Raw genomic sequence first — 26,698 nt, 5'->3', positions numbered from 1 at the left:
GCAAGGCAGCAGCATTGAATGGGAACGGGATGGCAGAGTCTTGGGGTGATGGAGTGATCTGCAGATTAGAACATAGGAAGCTGCCATATACTGAGTCAGACCATTGGTCTATCTAGCTCACTATTGTCTTCACAGACAGGCAGCGGCTTCTCCAAGGTTGCAGGCAGGGATCTCTCTCAGCCCTATCTTGGAGATGCCACTAGGGAGGGAACTTGGAACCTTCTGCTCTTCCCAGAGTGGCTTCATCCTCTGAGGGGAATATCTTGCAGTGCTCACACTTCCAGTCTCCCTTTCATATTCAACCAGGGCAGACCCTGCTTAGCTATGGGGACAAGTCATGCTTGCTACCACAAGACCAGCTCTCCTCTCCATTGGCAAGTCCAGTTGGCCAGCCTAGAATCTCCCTCCTGAATGTGCTAGCTTTTTCCCCCCTCCTTGCAAAAAGGGCAATTCTTTTTGGTTCGATTCAGCATTCAGAAATAGGCACCTGCAGCCTTGAACCCATACAGTCCTCTCTCTATCACCTCAAGACTCCACTGCTGCCTCCTGTTGTGTGCATTGGCCAGGCCTAAGGGACGGGCCAAAATACACCTAAGGGCCAGTTTAAGCCGCACCTCAAGTTATTAAAGGTGTGGACCCTGGCATGCTTTATTCCCCCCACCCCTAAATAGCAGCTGTGCGGGAAGAGGGAGATAAACTGAACCAGATTAACACCTCTCTCTTCCTTTTGCTCCGCCCGCCATGCTGTGCTCCTGATTAGACCTCCTTGCAGCTGCGGCAGAAAGATAAAGTGCCCAAGGACCAATCACGTGATTAACCTGGAGTGTCATTTGGATCGCTGTCACACAGTTGCCCTTGGGCAGTATCATCTCTATTTGCACCACGGAGTCCTAGCAAAACAAATGGAAATGGCGAACAGCAGCCAGGAGTTTCCTGGAATCCCTCCATGTTTATGTAAGAAACTCGTGAGAACAAGTTCCCACCACCACCACCACCACTTGCATCATTTTGTGTGATGGTTGCTGCTCTCGCAGGGGAATGCCAAGGTGAGGCTGCAATATACTTGGTTCATCTCCAGTGGCATCGACTTTCACAATAACTACCGCCAACCTGAGACGCATGAGAACTTCCTTGCCTTGAGTTTCTTGCCCAAGCCCTTTGACCCAATCTGAGCTGTTCCCAATCTGAGTTTTCTGCTCCTTTTCTCAGTTTCCGTCACCCCCACTCCCACCCCACCCATCTCCTTAGCTGTCTACAAAATGGAATCCAAACACTCATCCATCATGGGCTGGTCAGAAAGATTTCATAGAAATGGAGTAAGATCTGGAGGGCCCAGCGGAAGGATGTTTTGGTGCCACACGTCATTTTACTTACTGCAAACCCAAATAAAGGTCACAGAGGAGGGGGAAGGCCTCTTCCTCTCAGAGGAGGGGGAAGGCCTCCACACCTCTTCTTTCCGGCCCAGGACTGAAAATGTCCCAGAAATTCAACCTGTTAAAAAAAAAAAAAAGTGTCACTGACTCAGCCTGCATCCCAGTTTGAAACTGAGAAAAAGTCTCGTGTTTCTTGAGCACACAGGGAACAGTTTTATTCCTAAAATAAAAGTGCCAATTTTGAGGGTGTTAAAAACAAACAAACCTGCCAAGGGGAAAAAAAAAAAGGATTCTAGGACAAAACCTGTTTTCTCCTTCCTTGTATGATGCTATGAACTACAGGGTTTTCACCCAAACACCATGTGGGCATTACTGGGCTTGGCTGGGAGGGAGTCTTTGCTGCACCTGCTTAGAAAATATTCTCTCTCACTCATGAGATTACACAATTGCTTGGAGGAAGTGTGATGGTGCACAAGAGTCAACAGCCAGAAGCAATCTTTAAATTCTTGTTATTCATACGCTGACAAACTGGACTTGTTCTGCACGCGCCATCCCAGTTGCCCGGGGTCTTTCCTGTTTCGTCCATACTGCCCTCCAGCTCTAACTATTGACACACTCATTCCCTCTCCACTTTTGTAAATTTCCACAAGGAAGGCTCATACATGAACGTTGAGTTTACGCAGTACCTGTGTTTGCGGATCTGTATTATTGGCTTGCATGTTGCAGCTGCTTCTCTCCACTGGAGACAGAGCACTGGGCTGAATGGAAGCATGGCAGGATTAGAAACGATTGATAAAATGATGAATGTTTGACAGTGATGTGCATTTGACGGTATAAGAGCGATGAAATATGCATTTCCACACTGCAAAGCTTTTTCAATGACCTCCTTTAATGTGCAAGAAAAGCTAAAAGTTTAAACCTTCAAAACTAAACCACAGATGTAACAAAATAGCAGACATTTCGATCTAAGACATCATCCTCAATGCTGAGGTTGATGTCTTACATCGAAACGTTTACTGTTTTGTTACATCTGTGGTTTAGTTTTGAAGTTTTAAACTTTTGAATGTTTTTTATCTTTTATTGTGCATTAAAGAAGGTCATTGGAAAATACTCTCTCTCTCTCTCTCTCTCTCTCTCTTCCTCTTCCTCGGCACGTGCATGCAAATAGTAACTTGCCTGGTTGCCTGTGGTTAGTTAAGAACTGTCTTCAGGGCCACCAGGCAGGCAGACTCCTTCCTTTTGTTATGCCACAAATGACTAACGTAGGTATGTGCAGACAGTAGAAGGGACTAGTACAAAATGATGAGGACTAATAACTTTTTTTAAAAAAAAGAAGAGGAATTGCAATTGTAGCATTAAGAAAACAATATGCAGATGAGACCACACAGAAAAACTGTCAGTAATCAACGGGCGACCACATTAAGGGTTTCGTTCTATGCAGCCCTTCTGAACTTAAGTCGGGGTTTCCAACCTGGCATCCCCGGCAGTTGTTGGCCATTGTGGCAGGGGATGATGGGAGTTGTAGTCCATCACCATCTAGGGAGCCAAGGTTGGGGACCCCTGGCTTAAAACCTAACAGGCTTTAGTAGCCATTTGTGGTTAGGTGGGGGAAGAAACTCCGTTCACATACGAAGCGTGACTCGGGTGGCGGACTTGTAATTTCTGAGGTCCTCCGCCTGAGGCACCTGTCCTCAGCTAGCTTGCAGGGGATGGACCAGACGAAAATAAAGGGGCACCAACCATGTCAGGAAGCCGAGCAGCAGAGCACTTGCTTTGCACGCAAAAGGTCCTAAGTTTGGTCCCAAGTCCAGTCCCTGGCAGCATCTCTGGGTAGGGCTGGGAAGGCTACTTCCTGAAACCTTGGAGAGCCGCTGCCAATCAGTGTAGGATGGGCCAGCCAGTGGTCTGACTCAGCATAAAAAGGAAAAAAGGGTGTCCACCCTAGATGTGTGGGTGCCCAAGTAGATCACATCCCGAGGGGGCGTGGGTTCTTTCTGCCACTCAGGTAGACCCTTCCCTGTCGAAAGCAAGCAAGCAAGCATGCATTCCTCAGGTGAGCGCCTGCCCAGACATTTCCCTTGGGTGGCAGGATCTGCTTTTGTAGCTGCCTGCTAGGCCCTCCCTGGGGTTTCCCCGAGGAGCAAGCCATTCGCACACGGCTCCAGCAGCATGAATAGTTGATAGGAGGTGAAGTATTAAGACTTTTTTTTTTTTAAATCAAGTGCCACACCCTTTGCTCTCTGGGCTCCAGGTCTGCAGGCTGGAAGCAAGCCTGTGTCTTTCCCTCTTCTCTTTCCCGAGGGCTGGCTGGAGTTTAGTTTTTGGTTTTGCAAAAAGTGGGAGGTTCAGTTTCTACTTTGGGTGTCCGGATGTGTGTGTGTCAAGTGCATTTGTGTGAGTGAGACACCCACATCGCCTGGAGCGACAGAAGGAGAGAGAAACCAAGCAGAGGAGAGACTAGGCATCCAACTTCAGGCAGCAGAGAGCGAGGAAGAGGACGGCTTGAAGGTGAGACCCGAATCTATTCTCTCTACCGCCTATTTGCACCCTGACCCAGGAGGAAGCCTCACTGTGTTCAGTGGGTCTTGCTTCTGAGGAGAGCGTCTAGGAGAGGCTGCAGAATGGGTCTTTACCTCTGAGAAAACATACTTTGGATCACACTGTGGGTTTGGGTGCGTGTTGTGTGGAGATTGCACAGCAGCTGGGATGCCTTTTGTTTGAGAAAACTGAAGGAAAGGTTTTGCTTTCTCATTACCTTTGGGATCCAGGCGCGGAGAGTTCAGAGGAAGATGTTTTGCAGTGTGCCTTATGGTTCTTTTAAATTGATTTGGATACATTCGGGAATGATGCCAGAGCCAGACAAAATGCTTTAACTACAAGCCTGCTAAGTAAGAGAGATTACCCCAATACGTATCTGTGGTTTCTGCATATGCAGCGCTAATGTGATGTGTATGACAATGGAATCTTGTCAAATAAAAAGTGAATTTAAAAAGCCCCATATAACAGCAAGTGGAAAAGTCAACCATTTATTGGTGGAAAAGGTGAACTCCATCCACAGGAGTGAATCAGTGAAATGGAGGATAGTGAGGGGCATGTGTAATGAAGGAAAGTGTCTTTAATAATTGCGGGAAATGTATACAGATTCCCCACCATGTGAAGTTAGAAGCAGTCTGTTTTCAAAGGCTAGGCGGATGCCTTGGGAGGCCTTTATGCCATGATGGGTAGAAGTTAGCATGGGAGAATTCTTCGTGGTGGGGGCGGGCAGTTTCCTTGTGACATTTCCTTTGCTCACAAAGTGGGTTGACCCACATTTCCTAGTTCCATCCAGAGGTGAGGATTAGAATGACCGGTGTGGGGTGCAACCCGTTCCATTCACCTTTGGCTTCCTGCCTTTCATAACTAACTCAGCAGTTGTCGGGGCTTTCTGTGTGAGCCCCAAAGTTTTCCTTTCTGCTCCCTCCAGCACCAGGGAGGAGAGCTGGTCTGGTGGTAGCAAGCATGACTTGTCTGCTTAGCTAAGCAGGGTCCACCCTGGTTGCAGATGAATGGGAGACTAGAAGTGTGAGCAGCACTGGAAGAGATTTCAGGGCATGGGGCCACTCTGGGAAGAGCAGAAGATTCCAAGTTCCCTCCCTGGCAGCATCTCCAAGAGAGGGCTGAGAGAGACTCCTGCCTGCAACCTTGGAGAAGCCGCTGCCAGTCTGTGTAGACAATACTGAGCTAGGTGGACCAAGGGTCTGACTCAGTAAATGGCTGCTGCCTATGTTCCTATCATTCGGGTCATTGGAAAAGATCTGGTGATCTGGGGTGGCATTGCAGATCCATAACCAATATGTTTTCAAAATGAAGGTTCCTCCCAACTGTGTCCAGGTGGCACTGGGGCCATAGAAACCACTTCACATGTTATCTTATATTGTGTTTTCTATATTTGTTTAAGATTAATTTCCCCTCTGTTGGAAAACCTCCCTGGATATCCTGATGACTTTTATTTACATTTTTTATTAGCAAACACCAATAAGGAGATTATTTGCAGAATTTGCAGAATGGCTTTGTTATCTTGTCTGTAAAATTCGTTCTGAGTCTATGTAACTGTAACTCTTTTACTGGTCAATGACTGAAATACAATTTATCTATCAAAATGAAGGCAGAGGGCAACTGGGATTTTGCACATTGACCTGTAAATTCGACAATTTAAACCCCACTGGGCTAATCAAGAGCAGAACCCCTTGGGGATGTCCTGCGAATCACCCAGACATCTATCAGGGAAGCCCAGGCCTACATGCCTTTTGCCAACACCTGCTGTAGCCCAGAGATCGCAAGCTCATCCAGACTTCAGGTCTGGATTCTCCTCGGCCCTGATGGACAAGCCAGAATGGCGTGACTCCCCTATTCTGTCCAGAGCAGCTGACCAAAAAAACACTAAAAAGACTATTAGAACTGCACGGATCGAAAAACGGTGGCACTACAGAAGCGTGTTGTGTTTGCAAAACATCAACTGCATAAACATAAACAGCAGTTGGATCATCTTGTTCTGGAAAACAGCTCCTCCTCACGGACAGACTCTTGGGCTCTTGGGATGGAACTGGTGGTGCGCTTTTGTTGTGGTTAACGGTTAAAATCCCACCTTGGCCCTGGAAACAATTTTCCTTGTCCTGGCTCTTTGTTCACTGGGATCCTTGAGAGGGCCCCCTCTTGGGGTCACCCTAAATCCTGTTGCTTACAGCGTGGACCTTTGGCTCAGGCACTGCAGATCCGATTCATGCATTTATGTTTACATTTTTGATCCTCCAAGGAATGCAGAGCAGTACATGTGGTTTATGCTTATTCTCATAACAACACTGTGAGGTCAGTGGGGCTGAGAGAGAAGTGACTGGCCCAGAGTCACCCAGTGAGTTTCATGTCTGAGATGAGATTTGAACTCGGGTCTAACCCAGGATTGCAAAACTTTGGGCCTCCTGCAGATGTTGAGCTATAACTCCCACCATCCCTGGCTGTTGGCCACTGCAGCTGGGAATGATGGGAGTTGTAGTCCAAAAACCACTGGAGGGCTCAAGTTGAGCAGCCCGGCTCTAACCACTACACCACACTGGCTCTCACAGATCTGACTTGGGCCTTCCGTTGTTGGATGTTGTACGGGGTGGGGCGGCAGAAACATAGCCGTGCTTGTTACCAGGTGGGGTAGGGTCGAAGTCCCAATCAACATTTATTGTGGTCCTCGAGCCACAAGGAAACACAATCGCTTCCAATCATAGGTTGGACACTGAAAATGGGGAGGGTTAGGGAAGAGCTTTTTATTTGTAAATGCAGATCTGTGTATTTTTTTAATGCTTTGGCAGGTGCTGGGCATCCCAGGGGGAACGCTGGGGAAGAAGATGCTTCCCACACTGCCAGTTTTGGCCAGGATGAGCCAGTAGAGAGAGAGAGAGAGAGACCCCCTCCGCATGCTTCATGGTGTTCCAGGTACAATGCCACCTCTTAATCGATGTATATCTGCAACCAGCCAAGGCTGGGGCAGGATGGATCAGGGGTTAATGGAGCTGGAGCGTCTTGTGGGATTACACTTCCTGTTCTTTGGGTCCGTGATGGGTTTTCTGTACGTCCTGCCAGGAACACACACTCCCACAAAAAGACAATTCCCCTTCGCAGCAGGGCACTAAATGGCCCTTGCATGGGCACTTAGCAGTTGATGGCACTCCAAGATCCAGAGCGAAGACAGATGCAGCACGCTGCTGGAATCAGCCGCTCCCAGATTTCCTTTTCCCAAGTTGCCCCCCCCCCACTTTCCTTTTAGAGGGCTAATTTTGAAAATGGAAAGCTGCCGTCTACTGAGTCAGGCGCTTGAGCCATCTAGCTCAGCACTGCCTACTCTGACTGGCAGCAGCTCCCTAGACAGGGTTGTTTCTCAGTGCTACCTGGAGATGCTGGCAGGGAGCGAACCTGGGAGTTAAGCTGCCAGGCTGTATGAATTTAGAATAATTTGAAAATGCAATGGCAATAAACACTAAAAGACAAAAAGGTTAGCTGCATGCGACTAAAATATGAACACCGGGGGTGGGTGTGGGTGGGGGAGAAATGCAGTATTCTCAGGCTGGTGGTGAATATCTGATGCTGCTCGTCGCAGCTGAGCAAATGGCCCTGCCTTGTATTACAGGCTCATGTTCAAAGGCCAGGGTAGATTCTGTCGTCCTGTTCCCCCAGCCTCTTGCATGGGACAAAGAGAAGGAAAGCCTGGGCTGAGCAGCTCTGTGCTGCCCTTAATGGGACTCCTTACCTGCCCAAGGTGCTGTGGAGGGAAAGAGGAGGAAGAATGACAGCAGAGAATGCTGAATCTCTCCCTGCCCTCCAGGAAGTGCCGGGGGAAATGTGGCAGCTGCTTATTTGCATAAACAAGTTCCCTTAAGCCTCCTTTACTTACCTGTTGGGGAAAAACCGTTTCTGAGTTGCTGTTGGTCCTCTCACCTGTGCAAGAATCAGTGTCCCCACCCAGCTGGAATTGAGTTTGTTTTGCCTGGTTAGCAGCCAGAACTGGAGGGAGTCTGCAAGGCAGGCCCACAAATGCTGGCCATCCCACCGCAGGGCAATGTATGCTCATAGTGATTTTGGGAAACCTCTCCCCCTTTAGAGCCCTCTAGCAGGGATTCCCAGATGTTGTTGACTACAGAGCCCAGCATCCCCAGCTGCAGTGGCCTGGGGATGCTGGGAGCTGTAGTCAACAACATCTGGGAATCCTTGTTCAAGGGGACACTGCTTTAGAGATGGGGAATAGGTAATAGCCTTGCTGCACCTACCACTTTCTGTGTGTTTGCGCGCCTCTTCTTTATCCCTACCCCTAAATGATCGGGGCAAAATTGCAGTCATTTTTGCACAGAGGAAAAGATTACCGATGGCTGTGGCAATAAAAACATGAGAACACACTGAAATCTGGAGGCCTTGCAATGTTATCACCACTGCTCCTATAACAGGGGTTCCCAGACGTGGTCAACTCCAACTCCCATCATCCCCCAGCTGCAATGCAGCTGTGGATGATGGGAGCTGGAGTCTACAACAGCCAAGAATCCCTGTTACAGAGAACGCTGGCTACAATCTGTCTTCCCTCTCTAGGGGTGCAGACCTTATCAAAACTCACAATGAGCATTTGTCCCCCCAGATGGCACCACTGACCGCCCCAACCGGCTCATGTACTAAGGGAAGACAGCCAGAAAAGGCTCTAGTGCTTAGTGTGGGTTGTTGCGGCATCATCCTGAATGCCTCTGCTCTAAGACTCCACCAGCTGCATTGGTAGTATAGTGGCAGTATGCATTTGCACACACTATGCAAACTGTGTTGAGAACATAGGATGACAGATTCTACACTACATGGTCACCCAGAAGTCTTCTAGGGCAGGGATTCTCAATGTTGGGTCCCCAGATGTTTTTGAACTTCAACTCCCATAATCCCAACTAAAGGGCTGGGGATTATGGAAGCAAGTCCAATAACATCTGGGGACCCAACGTTGAGAATCCTTGCTCTAGGGCTAGCCAAGAAAGCATTCTTTTGCCGAGGAAAAATCTCTTTGCATGCACTTGGGTATTTTGACCAATAATAAATTAAATAAATAAATAAAATAGCCTCTGAGCATGGGTAGAGTTCTCTCTCCCTGCCCCGTGGGAAGCCAGCCCTCAGAATTTACTAGCTTACTAAATTTACCAGCCTACTAAAGGAGCAAGCAGAAAACCTCTTATTTCATGATTCTAAAAACAATCCAGTTTCTAAAAGAGGAAGCAATTAAAAGAATGGGAAATGTCCCGATGTAGGTTGGAGCTATCCAGTGTTTTGCATATAGTATCATGGGCTGGGCAGAAATTGTGGGTGTGGGTGTGGGTGCACACAGCATAAAAGATCTCCTAAGTCTTAGGGAACAAGGTCAGGCAGTGGTTAGAATGTCAGAGGAGGATTTGGGACATCCAGGAAGGAAGAAGCCAGGCCTGTACTTGAAGGAAGAAGCCAGGGCTGTACGAAGAGAAGAGACTGAACTGGACTGTCAGTCCTTGGAATAAAAAAGATGGCAGAGCAAATTTTAAACCAACTTGTGAAGGGAACATTGCCAAGAAACATCTAGGACCGTCTCTTTGTTTTCTGGACGAACCTCTATGCACTCTGCTTTCAAACGGAGGATAGGGACCTAGCAACTGTGTACAATTTAAGCTTGCTTCCCACATTTTAAACACCTCCTCACTGTTTTTATTACCACTGTGTAAATGGAGCCCACATGCACCCATCGCTCGTGACCACTGAACACCCAGATTCTGTTGCTAAATCTGGCTCCTGGGGAGAGGGTGGGTGGTGAGGGAAAGAGTAGCTCTGCTGCTGCTGTCACCACCATCACCACCACACACAAGCTCCGGGCCAGGGCGGCCCTTTCATGAGGCGAGGTGAGATGGTCACCTCAGGCGGAGTGCAGAGGATATACTGAGGCACCAACAATGGCTGGATTAAAGTCTTTGTAGCCCCAGCACCCCAAGACAGATCTCTAGATAAATTTGCATTGTGTACAATATACAACTCCCAGAATGTGTCTCATGTGTTAGAATGGGCATCTGCAGGGCTGGATTATCTATTAGGACGATTTCCTCACAATAAGGTGTATTGTACTATTTTGTAATGCTGTTAAAATACTTCAGTTAAAGCAGATTATTAAATTGGATTTAGCCATTTCCACATACACACACACACACACACACACACACACACACACATATATATATATATATTAGTCATCTGAGACTTGTTGGGGGGGAGCTTTTTCACAGGCCCTTGGGAGCTTCGTGGGGCCTGGGCACTGTGCCCATTGTGCCCAATGGATAATCCAGGCCTGGCACCCACCGAGTAGCAAGATGCCCTGCACCTCCACCGTTGGCGCTGCTCTCTGGGTCTCTCCCGTGCAAAGCCTGCAGTGTGTCAGCCTCATAACTAAGCAATGGAGTGCTGATCCAGGCCTGACATGGTGGGGGTCACTGAATAACATCTTTGCTGTTGGGGGGGGGGAAAGAAGAATAGCAGCCATAGCTCCCTCCAACTCTCCCCAATTCAGATTCAGACTGTGGCACTGGAGGAGGAGGATTTACCCCGTCCCCTGCAGCATTCTCCTGGTTTTTAAAATCCCCTTCCCCTCTTCTCCTCTCCAAATCATTTGCCCAGCCAAAGGAAACACGCAGCTATCGCACAGAGTGGATAATAAAGGCATGCACTGGTTCAGATCTCGCCTCTGCCACGAACTTCCTCTCTGGCTTTTTGCCCAGCCACTTTTTCTTAGCCTCTGCAGTGCAGGAATGGTGGTATTGAGCCACCTCGCATGGTGGTTGTGAGGATGACCAAGATCACTCCTGCAAAATGCTTCAAACCTCTCAAAGGAAATGTGAATCTCGTAACTGGGGAGGAACCAGTCTGGTGTCATGATTAGTGTCCAATTAGGACCTGGGAGAACCAGTTTAGGAGCCTCACATGGCCCTGAAGAGTATTGAGGGCCCACCTTGGGCCAGTTTGCCCTCTCGGCCTCAAACGTACCTTCCCCAGGGTTGTTGTGAGGGTAAATTGGGAGGCTGCTCTGAGCTCTTTGGAGGAAGTAGGCGGGGGATAGAAATGCCACCATGGTGCCACTGGCTCTCTTTATTTTCAGTCCTTTTCCTTCTCTTTCTCAGCCCTCATTTTTGCCTCTGCGGTTTTTCAGGAGGAAGATGAAAGGCTCTCGGTGCATCACAGTGGCCATGGCGCTGGTGACGCTGGTAGCCCTCAAGGCCTACATCGAGTGGAACGCTGACGAGAGGTTCCTCAACCCTCGTGGAACAGATTGGCAGAGCAGCCCGCCTGCCCAGCCTCACACTGCGGAACCGCTGGAGTTCCTGGCAGAGCGCTCCAACGCCTCCTTGCAGGCGCTGCGCCAGACCCTTCCCCGGGCAAAGGCCTACTGGAACACCAAGCAGCACCAGCTCTTCCGGGCCCTGGAGAGTGGACAGGGGAACGTCTCCTGGCAAGAATGTGAAGGGCCCGGAACGGAGGAACGAGTGGCCAAGATCAGAGATTTTGAGACCTACACGGAGCTCTACAGGAACTTCATTCTATACGACGGATGCCGGGACTTCCCGCTCTTGATCAACCAGCCGCACAAGTGCACCGGCAGCAAAAACCGCACTTTCCTGCTCTTTGCCATCAAATCTCTGCCCGAGAACTTTGCCGCCCGCCAGGCTGTGCGGGACACCTGGGGACAGGAGGGGGAGCCTGGCGGGCTACCAGTACGCACAGTGTTCTTGCTGGGCTCAGCCCTGGACCGCCACGGGCCCAGACTGCAGCAGCTGGTGGAGTTTGAGAGCCAGACTTTTGGCGACATCTTGATGTGGGACTTTGAGGACACCTTCTTCAACCTGACACTGAAGGACTTCCTCTTCCTCAACTGGACTCTGGAGCATTGCCGCGACGTCCGCTTCATCCTCAAGGGGGACGATGACGTTTTTATCAACACGCCCAAGGTCTTGGATTATCTGGGCTCCGTGGATGCCCGCAGGCTGCTCTACATGGGCCAGGTGATGGCCAATGCCTCACCGTTCCGGGTCCGCAGAAGCAAATACTATGTCCCGGAGTCCTTCTATGTGGGGCCTTACCCGGCCTATGCGGGTGGCGGCGGCTACATCTTTTCAGGGCCCTTGGTCCGGTGGCTTCTTCACATCTCGCAGCACATTGCCTTCTACCCCATTGACGACGTTTACACGGGGCTGTGTTTCCAAGCCCTGGGTGTTCGGCCCGAGGCTCACCCTGGTTTCCAGACCTTTGATATTGCAGAGAAGGATCGCAGCGACCCTTGTGTGCACAGCAGGCTTCTCTTGGTGCACCGGCGTAGTCCCCAACAGACCCTCCAGCTCTGGAGACAAATCAGGGACCCAGATCTCGAGTGTTGAGGGGAATGAGAAACAATCTGTTTGGGGCATTTCCTGTGGAGGGTGGCAAGACAGAGAGAGATGGGACCAGAACATGGTTTGTGTCACCGCTGAGATGTTGTTGGACACGGGTGCCCCCTGCATGTGGAGTTAAAGGGAGTGTTGCCTCTTTGTAAGCATGCAGACGCACAGTGCTTCTGAAGTATGTGCCATCAAACAGAGGTTTGGCAGCCATTTGTCAGGGATGCTGTGGCGTTTGCTGCAGAGCAGGGGGTTGGACGAGACCTTGAAGGTCCCTTCCAACTTGAAGGATCTAGGATTCTGAGCACCAGATGCTGGGGACAGAGGGAGGCCATCCCCTTCACACTCTACTTGTGAGCTTCCCAGAGGCATCTGGGTGGTGGCCGTTGTCAGAAACAGAATGCTGGGTTAGATCAGCCTTCAGTCTGCTTCAGTTGGGCTTTCCTGATGTTTATGTTTGGAGCGTGAGCTGCCTACCTTGGGGGATAGGAGGCAACAGGGAGAAGCGAGAAGCTGGGAGGTGTAACAAGCAACAGGCAGCCCTCCCGAAAGCATGCGGCAGGAGGATCGACGTGCTGCTTTTTTCTTCGTTAGGATGATCAGAAAGCAGTTCGCTTTGTGCATGTGTAAAGGTCCAGGTTCAGTTCCTGGCATCCTCAGTTGAAGGAGAAATAAACATAACCCCAAAAATGAATGCAGGGAACCAGTGACTCCATCTGGCAGTTCAAGGTTAAGGGAGAGAGCTTTTCTTTCTCTTGAATCACAGCAGCTGTTACCCTCTCTGATCATGCAGGCCAAATATAAGGTGGAAGAACGGATAGTAAGTGGCATCATTGCTCAATCCCCATTCTGATCAGAAGTCCTACTTGCAATCAATAAATTTCAGAAACTGTTTATGAAAAAATTTGGCCTTTGGGGCTGGAGATGATGGGAGTTGTAGTTCAACAGCAGCTGCGGACCGAAGTTCAAGAACCTCTGATTTACTAAAATACTGCAGATCAGGCTACTTTTAAAGGCCCAGGAGAGCCGGGGGTGGGGTGGGGAATACTGGAAACCCTATTAAATGGTGGTGTGTCCCAAGTCTGAGTGGACCGCACCTTGCCAATCCTCATCAGCCCTGTGGACGCAAGACTCACCAGGTGGGTTCCAGGAGGGTCTCTGCCACCTCCCTGCACCCCTGCCTTTCCTCCTGGTTAACATTTCCATTCTTTCTGAGTGTTATTAACATGAAACATTTTCCCTTTAATCTTGGGCCAAAACACACACACACCTGCCCCACCCTGAATAAACTCCTTTGTTACAATTTTGCATTTATAGCCTCTGTATTCTCCTAGTGTTTGAACAAGCTTTAAAGAAAGCCAACACATTCATCAGTTGCAAAAAAAAACCAGGTGTTCTGTGAACTTGCTGGCCGTTACTCTCCTTTTGATTGCAACTTGACAAGGGTTTGGATGTGTTAACGTGACCTAAATGGCAGGGAAGCTGTAATAATGTGCAAATATAATAAAGTATGTCTTTTCAGGTGCTATGCATATTGGTGTCGAGACTCATGGTTGCAACCATTTGTGGTTACTTATGATTGCTCTTTGGAAATCATCCTAGGCGTGTGATTAGATGAGACTGCCAATTTTGGCTCACAGTCTTCCATCATCTGACCCAGAAGCCACCAAGGTCCAGCCCTAGAACTTGTTTTCAATCCAAGACTTGAGCCCTAATTCAGGTGAGGCAATAAAGAGCCTTCTGAATGAGCAGGCCTACCCTTTCTGGGAAGAACAGGGGACCTCTCATTCTAGGAATTCACTGGTCACATCAAACAGCGGATAACATGAAGAGACCATCAGATGGAACAGCCAATGTTTTTTTAATTTCCCAACTTTCCCCATCGTCATAAGTTTGCCTGGATCAGCTTATAATTCACCCATTATGCCCCGTCGCCCCAAATGTGACCACCACCACCTCAGTGAAGTGTAAGACGAAGAGAGCTCTGCCCCCACCCTCTGCAAAGGCACTGGAAACATTCATCGTTTCGTCAGGGAAGGGGTTCTGGAACCAAACTAGATACAATCCAGGCTGTCCATCTGTGAACAGGCTGTGTTTTTGTGTAAAGAAAAAAACCCCAAACCCAAATTAATAGCAGCCGGGGGAGGATGACGAGCTGGAAGGCAATCCAGTCCAGAACACAGGGCTGGAAGAAGGGTTTAATCCACCCTCCCCAAACACAATTTCCCTAATTAATAGCTCCCTTGAAGTTGATATTTGCCCTATAGGGAAAACATACTACTGTTATACAGGTTCTTGGCAATGTTTCCCCTGTGGGACACACTGCAGTGGGGAAACAGCATAGAGGGAAAGGGCCTCTCCCTCCCTCAGTCCCAGTTCACTCCCCAAGGCACGGGAGCTTTTCTTCACGTACTTCTCATAGGACATCTAATTCGGCTCTCAGTGGAAAGTCTAGTCTGCTCCAAGCACCAACTGCTTCAAGCACCCCTTCTGCAACTTGGTTTCCCAGCTAGATCGAGAAAGCCCCCAAATCCCAAGCAAAATCCCCTTGAAATTAATCCCTTAATATTTGGAGCAAGCAGCCAGGATGCACTTTAGGTTGATGAGCACATGTCTTAGAGGGGCCGTTAGTCAGGTTTCTGCCAGAAGATGCTGTCAAAACGACTAGATTCACCTCCCAGAAAGAACACAGAGTGTGTCGACACGTTTTCATGAGATCTTCCACCACCAGGCGGGTGAAGGTGAACAGCCTAGTCTATTGGTCTCCCCCAAGTGGCCTTCCATGGCAGAGGCTTGTATGATGGAGATCTGTTTGGCACAGAACCAAGGAAGGCAGATGTAGCGCTCTGTGTGTGAGAGAGTGAGTGAGAGAGAGAACAGGATCTGTGTGCGCACACACGTGTGTGTAGAGCTCCAGTAAGGAAAGCAGCAGAGCTAAGGCTAAATCCGATCCACAGTCAGAAGGCTGCGAACCGCTCCTGTGCTTTAAATAGGCTGTGTGTAACAGGTTTCAAGAACCGCGGGCAAAGGAACAAGTCAGTGGACAGAGGCTGGTCTGGAATCACTGAGGGCCCCCCGCGCCCTCAGACAGAAGCTCTGGGCAGCAGCTTCCAATCAGCAACGGAGGCATCTTTTCGCACCACCATCAGAGCAGCCAGGGGTGGGTTGCGAAAGTGTGGCAGAGAACAGCTTTCTGTCCGTGAACTGGTTTGTGGCTCTGGGAGCTCCTCTGGCACTCCCCAGCTGCTGATGTGGGGAGGAGAGGGTTTGTTCCGGGCTCACTTCTCAAAGTGGTTGAGGGGGTAGTGTTCGCCGTACTGCTTGAGGTGATGCTCCAGGGATTCCTGCTGCTTCTGGATGTGCCAGGGCATCTCGTGGTAGACGTCTGAGAACAGGAGCTGAGGTCTGGGCTTCAGCTTCCGCTCCGCCTCCTCAAAGGCCTCCATCACCTGGAGGAAGAGTTAGCAGCAGCACTACACTGAGGCTGGACGGCGTCTGCTAGGGATGCTACAGCAGCTTCAGGCACTGAGCAAGGCACTGGACTAGGACAGGGGCTCCCGTCCTTGAGTGCCCAGTTGCTGTGGGACTACAACGCCCATCATCTGCGGCCCCAAAGGCCATTGTGGCTGGGGATGATGGGAGTTGTAGTCCCACAGCAACTGGGCACCCAAGGTTGGGAACACTTGAACTAAAAGACCACCCAGGGTCCCTTCCAGTTCTAACATTCTGTGATTAAGAATATTTATACACCACTTATCAACAGCAAAAAAGCTCTCAAGCTGGTTTACATAGCAAAAGAAATGAAAAACTGGTTCCCTGTCCCAAGGGGCTCACAAAGGCAGCAGAACAAAAAGGTAAGATACAGTGGCTGACATGAGGAAAATGACTCAAAGTAGCCCCATTGGAATTTAAAGGACAATTAGACAATGCCTAATAATGTCTGTCATTGTGTCGGCCAGTAAAGCCACACAGAGAGGCTGTGTTCACAAGAACGGATAGGCTGGCTTGTCAAATGTCTGATGCAATTTAATTCTTGTACCGGAGGAGGGAAAAGGTGGGGTAGCAACCTGGCCTCTTCCAGGAAGAGCACCCCAAACTCATCCCATTCTTATGCAACCAGGGCGGACCCTGCTTAGCTAAGGGGACAAGTCATGCTTGCTAGCACAAGACCAAGAGAGCCATGCAAAGCATTCCCTGAACTGAAGTCACTCAGTGTATGAGAAAGCAGGCAAGGCTCTTCTCACAGAACTACAATTCCCAGAGTTCTGGTGGGCGGGGGGGAGCGGAGAAAGCCCTTCCTTCCAGTTAACCCAGCAAAATGTGGAAGACAGACTTCTCTGCTGCCGTGTCTGCCCAGTGGACAGGACAGGCCTCCCTCCAGGTCACTCACCCTCTTCCGGGATTTCTTGCGCCAGCTCTTCTCCTGCTCCTCGTCCCACCAATCCCGGCCCACCATGTAGTGCCGCAGGCGAGAGATGGGGTGGTCCTGCTTGTCCCAGTAGTTGACTTCATCCACGGAGCGGTAGGCGGAGCTGTCGTCACTTGTGCTGTGGTGCCCGATCCTGAGAGGACAACCAACAGCCGACTGTTCAGATGGGCCCCTGAGGCCGCCCCCCGACAGACCCACGGCGGAGACCTGCGCTCCAGACCCACCTGTAGGTCATGGCTTCGATGAGGAAGGGCTGGTTCTCTGCAACGGCACGCCGCCGGGCCTCCTTGGTGGCATTGTACACGGCAAAGACGTCGTTGCCATCCACCCGGATGGAGTTGATGCCGTAGCCGGGACCCCGGGCAGCTGCAGCAGGGAAAGAGAGGCAGGGCAATGGGAACTGTCTCTTCTAGTTGCTTTCCCATTATTAGTCCCCCAACAGCCCACCTCCTCCTGCTGTCTTCTGAGCTGTTTTCAACAGAGAAAAAGCCATTCCCTGAGCCATTTTGGAAGGCCGGCATATCACCCGAATAAATAAATAAATAATAAAGAGAGGAAGGTGAATTCTAGAGGGGTTTGCTGTGAATCTGTTTCAGAAAAAAAAGGGGGGGGAGGCCTATGGCACTTTCGAGAGAGCTTAGCAATCTTTATGTACGCTTATTTGGGGGTAAGCCCCACTGAACTTAATCGGACTAACTTCTGCTTGGACAAGCATAAGATTTCCCCGTACAGTACTGTGATATCCTATTTTGTGGGTGAAAGCTCATTTCAGATGTACTGAATTTATCCCAGGACATGGTCTGAAGGCAAGTGATACAGCTGTCTTGCTAAGCTGGTCTAGGTCTGGACGGGAGACTGCCTGGAAACTCTCATTGTGTTCCAAAGGATGGAGCTCCATGAGGGGAGAGAAGTGGGGTTTAAATGCAAACAAAGTTATCTTCAGTTGGCAGACAGAGATACTGAAGGGAGGGGAGGGAGCAAAACCCACAAAATTCAAAAGTTACATGTCTGTGACATTTCCACGCAAAGCTCAGATATGTGGAAGATAAGCACAGTGATTCTTCACAACAGAACTGGCAAGAGCACCATCTTCCTATCTTTCCTGTGCCAACTTAACGTCTGCAGTGGATAGACAGTAAAACACCCATCGTAAAGAGCGGTGGAGGGAAGGCCTGAATATTTCAGCCCATCTACTTCCCAGGGAAGGTTATGAGTGTCACTGCCTTTGGGAAAGGGGGGAGGATAAACCCAGAGAGCTGAAGCTGGATGAAACCAGAAAATGATTCACTGTCCAAGAGAGCAAGGGTTCCCAAGCTTGGGTTCCCAAATGATGGACCACACCACACCCATTATCTCCAGCCACAGAGCTGCAGTCCAACAGTATCTGGGGATGCAAGGTTGGGATTCCTGCAATATACCATGCAGGAGTGTAATTTCCCTCAGAGTTTTAGAGTGGAAACTTCAACAGCAATCAACAGTTCAAGTGGGCACCACCATAACAAGAGAAGCCTACTAGAAAACCTAGAAGAGAACTCTTGGGGGCCTGGATGCACCTCCAAGCACCCCACCCACCCAGCCCCACTTCTGCTCTCTGGCCTACCAATTCCGTCGCCTCGGTACTGCTCCGATGTTGGGGTGGAGATGGCGTAGCCGTTATTCCGGCAGAAGAAAATGATGGGGCACTCCAGGGTGGCGGCAAAGTTGAAGCCCGCGTGGGTGTCTCCCTCGCTGGCTGCGCCCTCCCCAAAGTAGCAGATCACGATCCGGTTGGTGTTCTCCCTCTTGATGGCATAAGCAGAGCCAACAGCTGCCAGGCGGAGGAGAGAGAGAGGGGGGGGGCATGAGGGGAGGAGGAGGAGGAGGCACAGACCACCCACTGTGGCTCTGTGGTCAAGCAAACAGTTACTTTGTTGTGGCAAACCTGTGTCTTTAATAAGTCCCCAGACCTCTCTGGCAAGCACCCCGAGTGGGGATGGTCTGCCCAGGAGACCACACAGCCACTGAAACTGCAAGAACAAAAGAGGCAACATCCTTTCTGAGGGTCCGTGAACACATGACACTGCCTTATGTGGAGCCAAAATCACTGGCCCATCCCAACCAGTACTGTCTCTTCTGACTGGTAGCAGCTCTCCCAAGGGTTGTTCTCTTGCTGGGAAGATGAAGAAGTCCACCAGCTGCCAGACTCTGAACCCGGGGAGTTCAACTCTTTGGTGTCCAAGTCAGCCTGCTGACTGCCCAGGGCTGTTGGCTCTCCATGCTGGGTCGTGGGCAGAATGTAAGGCCATTCAATAGGACCACAAACCTTGGCTCGGTGCCAGAGTGCTGCTCCTTTAAATGCCTGACCACTTCACTGGAGGGATGGTGCTCTGGCAACCATCAGGCTCTGCCTTGGAATGTATAACGGTTCCGTTCAGCTCTGGAATTGCTGGAACAACATCCACTTTGCTGGGAAGGCTACCTTGCTTTTATGGAGGCTGGCTGGCTTCCCATCACCCAGAATCAGCTCTCCGTGACTCTTGCAGGTCAGTCTCCACCCCCACCACCCCCCCGAGCCTTGCTTAGCATCCCGTGGGTACACAGCTCAGCTTGAATGGAATAACTGGCTGGGGTAGCCTCAGAAGACTTGAAAGGCTTGTTTAGAAACTGCACTTTTATTTTAATGATCTCCTAACATATACTCCAAGTTAGGATGAGATAACCCTGAGTTATCTAACACATGTTATCTAAGACAATTCACATTTTACAAAGGTCAGTAGTTTTTTTGTTTTGTTTGCCAGGTTGTTGGAGTCACAGAGAACTCCATGATTAGGGCCAGAACAGGTGTGAACCAGGTATGCTATCACAGAAGTTGTTAAGGGTGTCATCTGAAAGCCACAAACAGACTGTAAGGATTCTCTATACAGTCATGATGACTTCTGCCATGTATTTAGCAGTTCAGCAGATTTGTGGTAGGTCCCAGAGTGCTGGGCCACTGTGGGAAACAGGATGCGGGACTGGATGGGTTTCCTTGGGCCTGATCCAGCAGGGCTGTTCTTATGTCAAACTATGTACTAGAAAATATGATTTAAATTCATGTACATTTGTTAGACGTTAAGCTTGTCTAGTTGAAATTCAGAGCTAATAACCTGAATGGGTTTATTTGAAAGTCTAGTCTACTATATATCTATGCTGCTCTATTCCCCAAGACCAGATAGGGAAAGCTTGGTAACTCCTGTCCCACTTCTCAAACACAACAAGTGGGCTGTGTGCTTCTGAGCCTTAAGACACACAAGGGTGCCCACAAGCTGTTATGTGGCCAGTGGGGGTCTCCCCTCTCCCCCAGAAAGGAAGTGTTTGAACCTGGTCTTGTCTCACCTTGAGGAATCTGTGTGGCCAGCGTGGACGAGATGGTGACAAAGTGCAAATCTTTGCAGCCATAGTGCACCGGCATTTGGCGGCCTTTCCCAGGGTCGCTCGCGTTCCCATAACACTGTGCCATGAACAGGTCCAGTGGGTACCCCCTGTGCATCAGGACACCTGGGGGAGTGAGAGGGGACACGCTGTTAGTTCGGAGCTCGTTCTTACCAGTAGCCCACAATTATCATCAATGGTGTGCTAATGAGGATAAAGTTTATGCTAGTTCCACACAGCAATCTTGTAGCTGAATGGGCAACTTGGGGGGAAAAGAGGCTATTCTTTCAATAGGCAAGAAGAAGAAGCTGCAGACAGATCCTGAGACTGACGGATGGTACATACAGGAGCCATCCTTCCAGGTAGGTAGGTAGATTTTATTTCAGTCATTGACCAGTAAATGAAAACTGTTACAAAAAAGTACAGCAGCACAAAAAGCAGTTACAAGAGCTCAGCATGAATTTTACAGACGATATAACAAAACCTCACTATTCTGAAAATAATCTTCTTATTGGTATTTGCCAATAAGTGTAGACAGAAATTGTCAGGGCGTCTAGGGAAGTTTTCCAGTAAAGGAGAAATTAATCTTAAGCATATATCCCTATAAAAAGCACAGTATAGAATGACATGTGAAGTATTTTCTATAGCCCCAGAGCCACACAGACACAGCCGGGAAGAAAAAGGTATCCCATTTAAACCTACCATCAAGAACCGCCGTAGGTAATGTGTTAACCTGCACTAGAGTAAGGGCACATCTAAATTTGGGCAGAGACACCTCACTTAAATATTCCGCTGGCTTAAAGTTAATAATTTGGTTCCCTATGTAAATATTGCTCTTGAGACCAGCCAATTCCTCTTGTAATTCTATATCTAAAATGTGTTGTTTAACCACCTTCGTGGCCTGATCAAGTCCTAGGTCAATTAGTTCGCCTGGGGAAAGTCCATATTGGGATAAGTTATATATTTCTGAAGACTTCCATTTAAGTTGACAGCTGTCCATCATTAGGGCCAAACCCCCTACCCATCTGCCTACACCACTTAATTGTTTATACCCCATCCCTTGGTGTGTAGAACTAACGTGTGACGTCTTAAGGGAAGACTGGAGGAGAGCATATTGCAGATGAAGTTATGTGAAGTGAAGGAAGAGAGAAGGGGAGGGAGGAGATCCTCTTGGGCAGGGAACTTCCTAAGGACAGAGATGGGCTGAATTGTCTGCTATCATGTGCTGGACTATATTGGTTCATTCAGAGCAGCACACCTCACTGCAGCTGGAATGGGCTGGGGAAGGCAAACACGTGTTGAACATAGGAAGCTGGCTCCTATGGAGTCTGACCACTGGTCTGGCTCGCTCAGTATTGTCTGCACTGATTGGGCTCCTTCCAGGGATCTCCCCCTGGGAAAGATACCAGGAATTTAACCTGGCCTCTTTGGCATGCAAAGCCTGTGTTCTACTGCACAGTCCCTCCCGATATCTGCTTTACCAATTGCTTCTTACCTGCTTCACGATACTGGCCAAACACCAGGTCAGTATCATCGAGGGCCGCTGCACTGCCAACGTGAGTGCCTTCTTCCCCATAGTTGGTCATGTAGAAGGAAATTCGACCCTAGGAATGGAAGATGAATTTACTGTTGTGCACGGAAAGTCAGGGGTTCCCGTTCCCTCTCTTAACCCACCGGATCAAACTTCCTCAAACACTGTTGTCGTGATCCCTCAAACAGGGAGATAAAGTTCCTTTGGCCCTTCACAAGGGTCGATTCCCAATGTTACTTTTTAGGAGTGTGCACGGACTGGTCTGCGGTCAAACCAGTCCACTGTGAACCCGGCTGGTCCAAGCGGTTTGATTGTGAACCGCTCCAAACCGGTTCAAGCTGGTTTGGGTTCGACCAGCCCAGGCAGTCAGTCCAACTGAACCGCGGAGTGGCGGTGTGGTCCGAATTTGGACTGAACCTCCACAAACGGTCCGTGCACACACCTATTACTTTCTGAATTCTGGTAAGTGACTAAAGACGACAGGATCTCAGTCAGCTGTTCCGACCCACCCAGGGGTTTAACTGTGGCCATACCTGCCTCTGGGACTCGTAAAGGATCCGATCCATGGTGTTGAGTAGGGTCATGGTCTTGTAGAACTTCAGCACTTGCTCTTTGGAGAGCTGCAACAAGGGAAGGTGAGTAGTAAAGTGAGAAATGCACTGCATGAAAAATGTTAACTGGCTGAGGAAGTCACTTCAAATTTCTAGGCACCGGTAGTAAAGTCTTGGATGGCCAAGATATTTCCAGCTGTGAGATATGACCACGTACCCCTCCGAAACAGGCAACCTGAGAGGGCACCTATGCCTCACCTGGGGGTCTTCACTGGGATTGACGATCTGCCCCTGCCTGTCCATGACCCGGTAGATGGGTATCCCTGAAATGACATTGGGCTGGATGAACTCGAGCCTGTCCACGAACACAGCTGAGGCACCTGGGAACTGCGGCTTCTCTTCAAGTGAGGTAAACTCTTCCTGCTGCTGGAGGGATACCTGGTGGCAGTTTCAAGAGGGAAAACAATGGGACACTTGTAAAAGGCTGAGCGTGGCTTCATACCCAAGATGATGAAGCAGTCTATGTGCTCCGCATGTCTTGAACTTCAGATGCTCTGTGGAGTGACTGCAACACAGAAACCTCTCCATTTGCTTCCAAGCTGACTACTTTAAAAAACCAATTCCCCCTTCCCCCACCTTGCAACATATACAATGTTGACTAGCCTAGAACAAGATAAAGTAATGACTCCTACTTATAAATGCTACTAAATTTTGCAGCTAGGGAGAAGGACATTTTGGTGGTGGCACACAGGGCTCTGAGGTCGCCAGGAGTCAACACCAACTCGAGGGCACACTTTACCTTCACCCAGTTTATGGATTAACCTCCCCTCACTGGCAAGACTTGCTTTTTTCTTTTAGACACTAGGAGGAAGACTTTTCTTTTCACCCAGGCCTTATAAAAGGGTTTCCTTTTTTTAGTTTTTAAAATGCGTTCATATTTTATTGTAGTTTGTTGTTTTGTTTTTAATGTGTTTTCAACTGTATGTTTTATTCAATTGTTTTCTTATTTGTTACTTTATTTGTTACCCAGAGAACAACTGTTACGGGCAGCCAACAAATAGTTATTATCATTTTTATTAATTCCAAGAATTACTGGCTGTTTGTATTAAACACCTTGTAGGAGTTGCTCAAAATCAACAGCTGGTGCAGATTACAGCTTCAGGAGGGAAATATTTAATTAACAAATAGAAACGTCCTTCTTGACATCAGTCCAAGGAGGCAAACAGATCTGAGGTCCTGCAAAGAGAGCCTTGTTCCAGCCCCAAGACTGGGGGCGGGGCAAACTGGACGTGGTCCAGGAAAAGCACACATGCCCTTCTCACGCCCCCTGAAATGGCCCAATAGGACAGGAGAAAGATGCCCACAGAGAGGGGCGGGGGGAGCAGATTTCCTCCCAGGGCTGCCACAACAAAGAAAGTGAAGGGTTTTCAAAGCTGCAGGTTCACTCTTGTCCACACTGCAGATGAAATGCCCTTTAAAGGGCTAACGTCCTCCGATAAGCTTTTTAAAAATAGATCTTTGAGCATTTCTAGCCTACCCCCCTTATCAAGCCACAAGTCCTGAACACTTTCTACCCGGCCACCTTCACTCGACTTTAAGAATGTGTGCAACTCCCTCCTGACACTATCCTTCTCTCCTAATAGCAGGGCTGGGTTGTACAGGGAAATTAACAGAGACTAGATGGTCATCGGTCTGGGATGCTGTGGCAGGTTCTTCCTCCCAGCATGGGGCTGGACTAGATCCGGGCACCCTTCCAACTCTACAATGCTAGGAGGTTTGGCTATGGAGCAGAAGGGACTCCGCTTCAGATTTCCACCCAGTCCTGAAGCTCACAAGGTAGCCTTAGGCTGAGAGAGAGCAGCCAGTCCAAAAAACCTCACAGGGCTGTTGTGCGGATAAAAAGGGCTGGGAATCTTTATTTACAACATTTCTATCCCGCTCTTCCTCAAGGGGTCCAGATTAGTATTCATGGTTATGTTTACCCTCACAACAACCCTGTGAGATAGGTTAGGCTGAGAGAGAAGTGACTGGCCCAGAGTCACCCAGTGACTTGCATGGCTGAACTTGAACTCGGGTCTTCCCAGATCCAGTCCAAGACTCTGACCCCGATTCCGCACTGGCTGCCATATGTCAATCCTATATGTCACCCCCAGCTCCTTAAAAGACTAGTGGAATAAAAATGCAATAAGTAAATACAATCCAGGAATCCTGGTTTCCACTCTGACCACCAGACCCCACCTTCCAGGGCCTCTTTGCACATCCCTTTTAAATATCCCGCAATACTTTGAAGGCAATGGGGTTACCACCCCTAGCCTAAGCAAAGTGCTAGCTCTTGTGCTCTCCCTCCCTGATATCCCTTGCACCAAACGGCCCAATTCCTTGAAACCCAGCAACTTCCGTTCACCTTTTCAAGCAAGCAAGCAAGCAAGCAAGCAAGCAAGCAAGCAAGCAAGCAAACCCTTCGGTTCTACAAAGGGGCGGGGGGGGGGGCAACCTTGGAGGTCCCTTTCCCTACACAGAGCCTCCACCTGCTTTCTTGTTTGCTGCCCCCTGATTTGACCCCAGTGCCCCATAATGGTGCATCAACTGCTGAGGAAAATGCTGCTCTTTTCCGATTCCTCCATGCTGCTCTTGGAGGAGACACCTGTCAGGAGGGATGTAAACCTTGGAATGAGGCATCTTAGGAACATAGGCAGCTGCCATATACCGAGTCAGACCATCAGTCCATCTAGCCCAGTATTGTCTTCACAGACTGGCAGCGGCTTCTCCAAGCTTACAGGCAGCAGTCTCTCTCTCAGCCCTATCTTGGAGATGACGCCAGGGAGGGAAACTTGGGACCTCCTTCTGCATGCAAGCAAGTAGATGCTCTTCCCAGAGCGGGCCCATTAGCCCCTCAGGGGAATACCTTACTGGGCTCACACAGGTGGTCTCCCATCCAAATGCAAACCAGGGTGGACCCTGCTTAGCTGAGGGGGAGGCAAGTCATGCGGGCGACCCCCAGACCTGCCCCCCTCCCCGTGCAAAGATGATGTTCCGTCTCACTGAGCCTAAGTCTTGGGCTGAGGGACTACCAGCCTCAAGGCCCCAAGTACATAACACAGGCTCCTTGGGGGGTGGGGTGGGGTGGGGGGCGCGCCTCACCCCAGGCAGGGCTTGGCCTGAAGAAGGCCCCCTCCTTAAAAACACGACGGAGGAGGAGGAGGGGACCCGAGAAGACCCTCCCCGGCCGCGCCTCTCTCCAGGGGGCGCCCCCCCCGCCCAAGCCAGGGGCTGGGGAGGCGACGCGACCCTCCTCCTCCTCGGCCCCCCCTCTGATCCTCGGAGGCCCCCTCTCTGCCCCCCCCCGCCCCAGTCAGGGCCGAGGCTGGCGGCCACTCACTCCTGCGCGGAGCCCCCGCCTTGGGATCCGCCTGGGCAGCGAGGGGGGCCGGGGAGGGCGGCCCAGCAGCAGCAGCGGCAGCCGCCGCAGAGGTCCCGACGCCGCCATCTTGGCTGCCCCGATTCGCCGCCGCCGCGCCGACCTGCAGGCCGCGCCCATCGGCCTGCCTCAGCAGCCGCCGTGGCTGGGGCGGGGCGGCGGCGAGATAGAACGGAGCCCGACCCTGCGCGTAGCACCCGCCCCCCCCACACCCCACGGGACCCCCTAGATGGGGGGCGAGTCCCCGCCCCGGCTTCTCCCCCTCACTGATGGGAGAGGAGGGGTCTCTCTCTGACCCCCGACATCAGGCTTTTCCTTTGAGAAACCCCCCCCCAAAAAAACCCCCACACAGTTCCTGGCTTCCCCATTCTTCAGAATCTAGAATTCTTCTATCTATCTATCTATCTATCACATTTCCATACCGCCCCAAAGGCAAGTTCTCTTTATTTATTTTGTGTGTGTGTGTGTCTCTCTCTCCCCCACCCCCAATCAATTTTATCCCCCCCATTATTACAAAGCCAAAGACAAGAAATAGCATGGTGTAGTGGTTAGAGTGCTGGACTAGAACTGGGGAGACCTGAGTTCAAATCCCCATTCAGATTCAGCCATGAGACTAGCTGGGTGACTCTGGGCCAGTCACTTCTCTCTCAGCCTAACCTACCTTACAGGGTTGTTGTGAGGAGAAATCTAAGTATGTAGTACGCACCGCTCTGGGCTCCTTGGAGGAAGAGTGGGATATAAATGTAAAAAATAAATAAGTAAATGAATAAATAAATAACAAATATTGAATAAGAATAATTCTAGGTTAGGGAGTGATGGGAGTTGGAGTCCAACAGCAACGGGGTTGCTGGGGGTGGCGGGGGGCTAAGGTTGGGAAGGGAACTCCTCTAAGAATGTTGGTTGTAGATTACATCATATTATTATTAGTAGTAGTATTATTAATTCCTGCCTGCCTTTCCAATTTCCAGGAGCAAATGCTTAAGGCAACTGGCAGGCTTTTGTATCTGAGGGTGATGGGACTTGTGGCATCCCAAGTTGGGAACCCCTGTTCTAAGAAATACTGTAAAGTGTGTGTGTG

General features: G+C 49.9%; 2 protein-coding genes across 4 annotated transcripts; one reads left to right on the top strand and one right to left on the bottom strand.

Annotated features, from left to right (window-relative positions):
- Positions 1-1,373: 1,373 nt before the first annotated feature.
- On the bottom strand, positions 1,374-25,841 carry BCKDHA (branched chain keto acid dehydrogenase E1 subunit alpha). Of its 2 annotated transcripts, XM_053267091.1 has the most exons (10): positions 25,582-25,841; positions 22,461-22,640; positions 22,185-22,271; positions 21,616-21,724; positions 20,085-20,246; positions 18,331-18,537; positions 16,955-17,096; positions 16,692-16,863; positions 2,060-2,131; positions 1,374-1,491 (listed from the first exon to the last, which is right to left on the bottom strand). In XM_053267091.1, the coding sequence occupies exons 1-10, from the start codon at positions 25,738-25,740 to the stop codon at positions 1,393-1,395; spliced, it is 1,389 nt and encodes a 462-aa protein (XP_053123066.1). In that variant the 5' UTR covers positions 25,741-25,841; the 3' UTR covers positions 1,374-1,392. The 2 variants fall into 2 exon arrangements, with proteins under 2 accessions (XP_053123066.1, XP_053123065.1); XM_053267090.1 differs by lacking the exons at positions 1,374-1,491; positions 2,060-2,131 and adding an exon at positions 14,146-15,750 and having other exon boundaries at positions 25,582-25,830.
- On the top strand, positions 3,703-13,833 carry B3GNT8 (UDP-GlcNAc:betaGal beta-1,3-N-acetylglucosaminyltransferase 8). 2 transcript variants are annotated; one of them, XM_053267092.1, is made up of 3 exons: positions 3,703-3,881; positions 6,710-6,833; positions 11,051-13,833. In XM_053267092.1, exons 2-3 carry the CDS (start codon positions 6,822-6,824, stop codon positions 12,299-12,301), a joined length of 1,263 nt encoding a protein of 420 aa, XP_053123067.1. In that variant the 5' UTR covers positions 3,703-3,881; positions 6,710-6,821; the 3' UTR covers positions 12,302-13,833. The 2 variants fall into 2 exon arrangements, with proteins under 2 accessions (XP_053123067.1, XP_053123068.1); XM_053267093.1 differs by lacking the exon at positions 6,710-6,833 and having other exon boundaries at positions 11,080-13,833.
- Positions 25,842-26,698: the final 857 nt, after the last annotated feature.

Source organism: Hemicordylus capensis, chromosome 7 (genome assembly GCF_027244095.1).
Source record: "Hemicordylus capensis ecotype Gifberg chromosome 7, rHemCap1.1.pri, whole genome shotgun sequence".
In the NCBI taxonomy this organism is placed as follows: domain Eukaryota; kingdom Metazoa; phylum Chordata; class Lepidosauria; order Squamata; family Cordylidae; genus Hemicordylus; species Hemicordylus capensis.
This window is presented reverse-complemented; position numbering and strand designations above follow the sequence as displayed.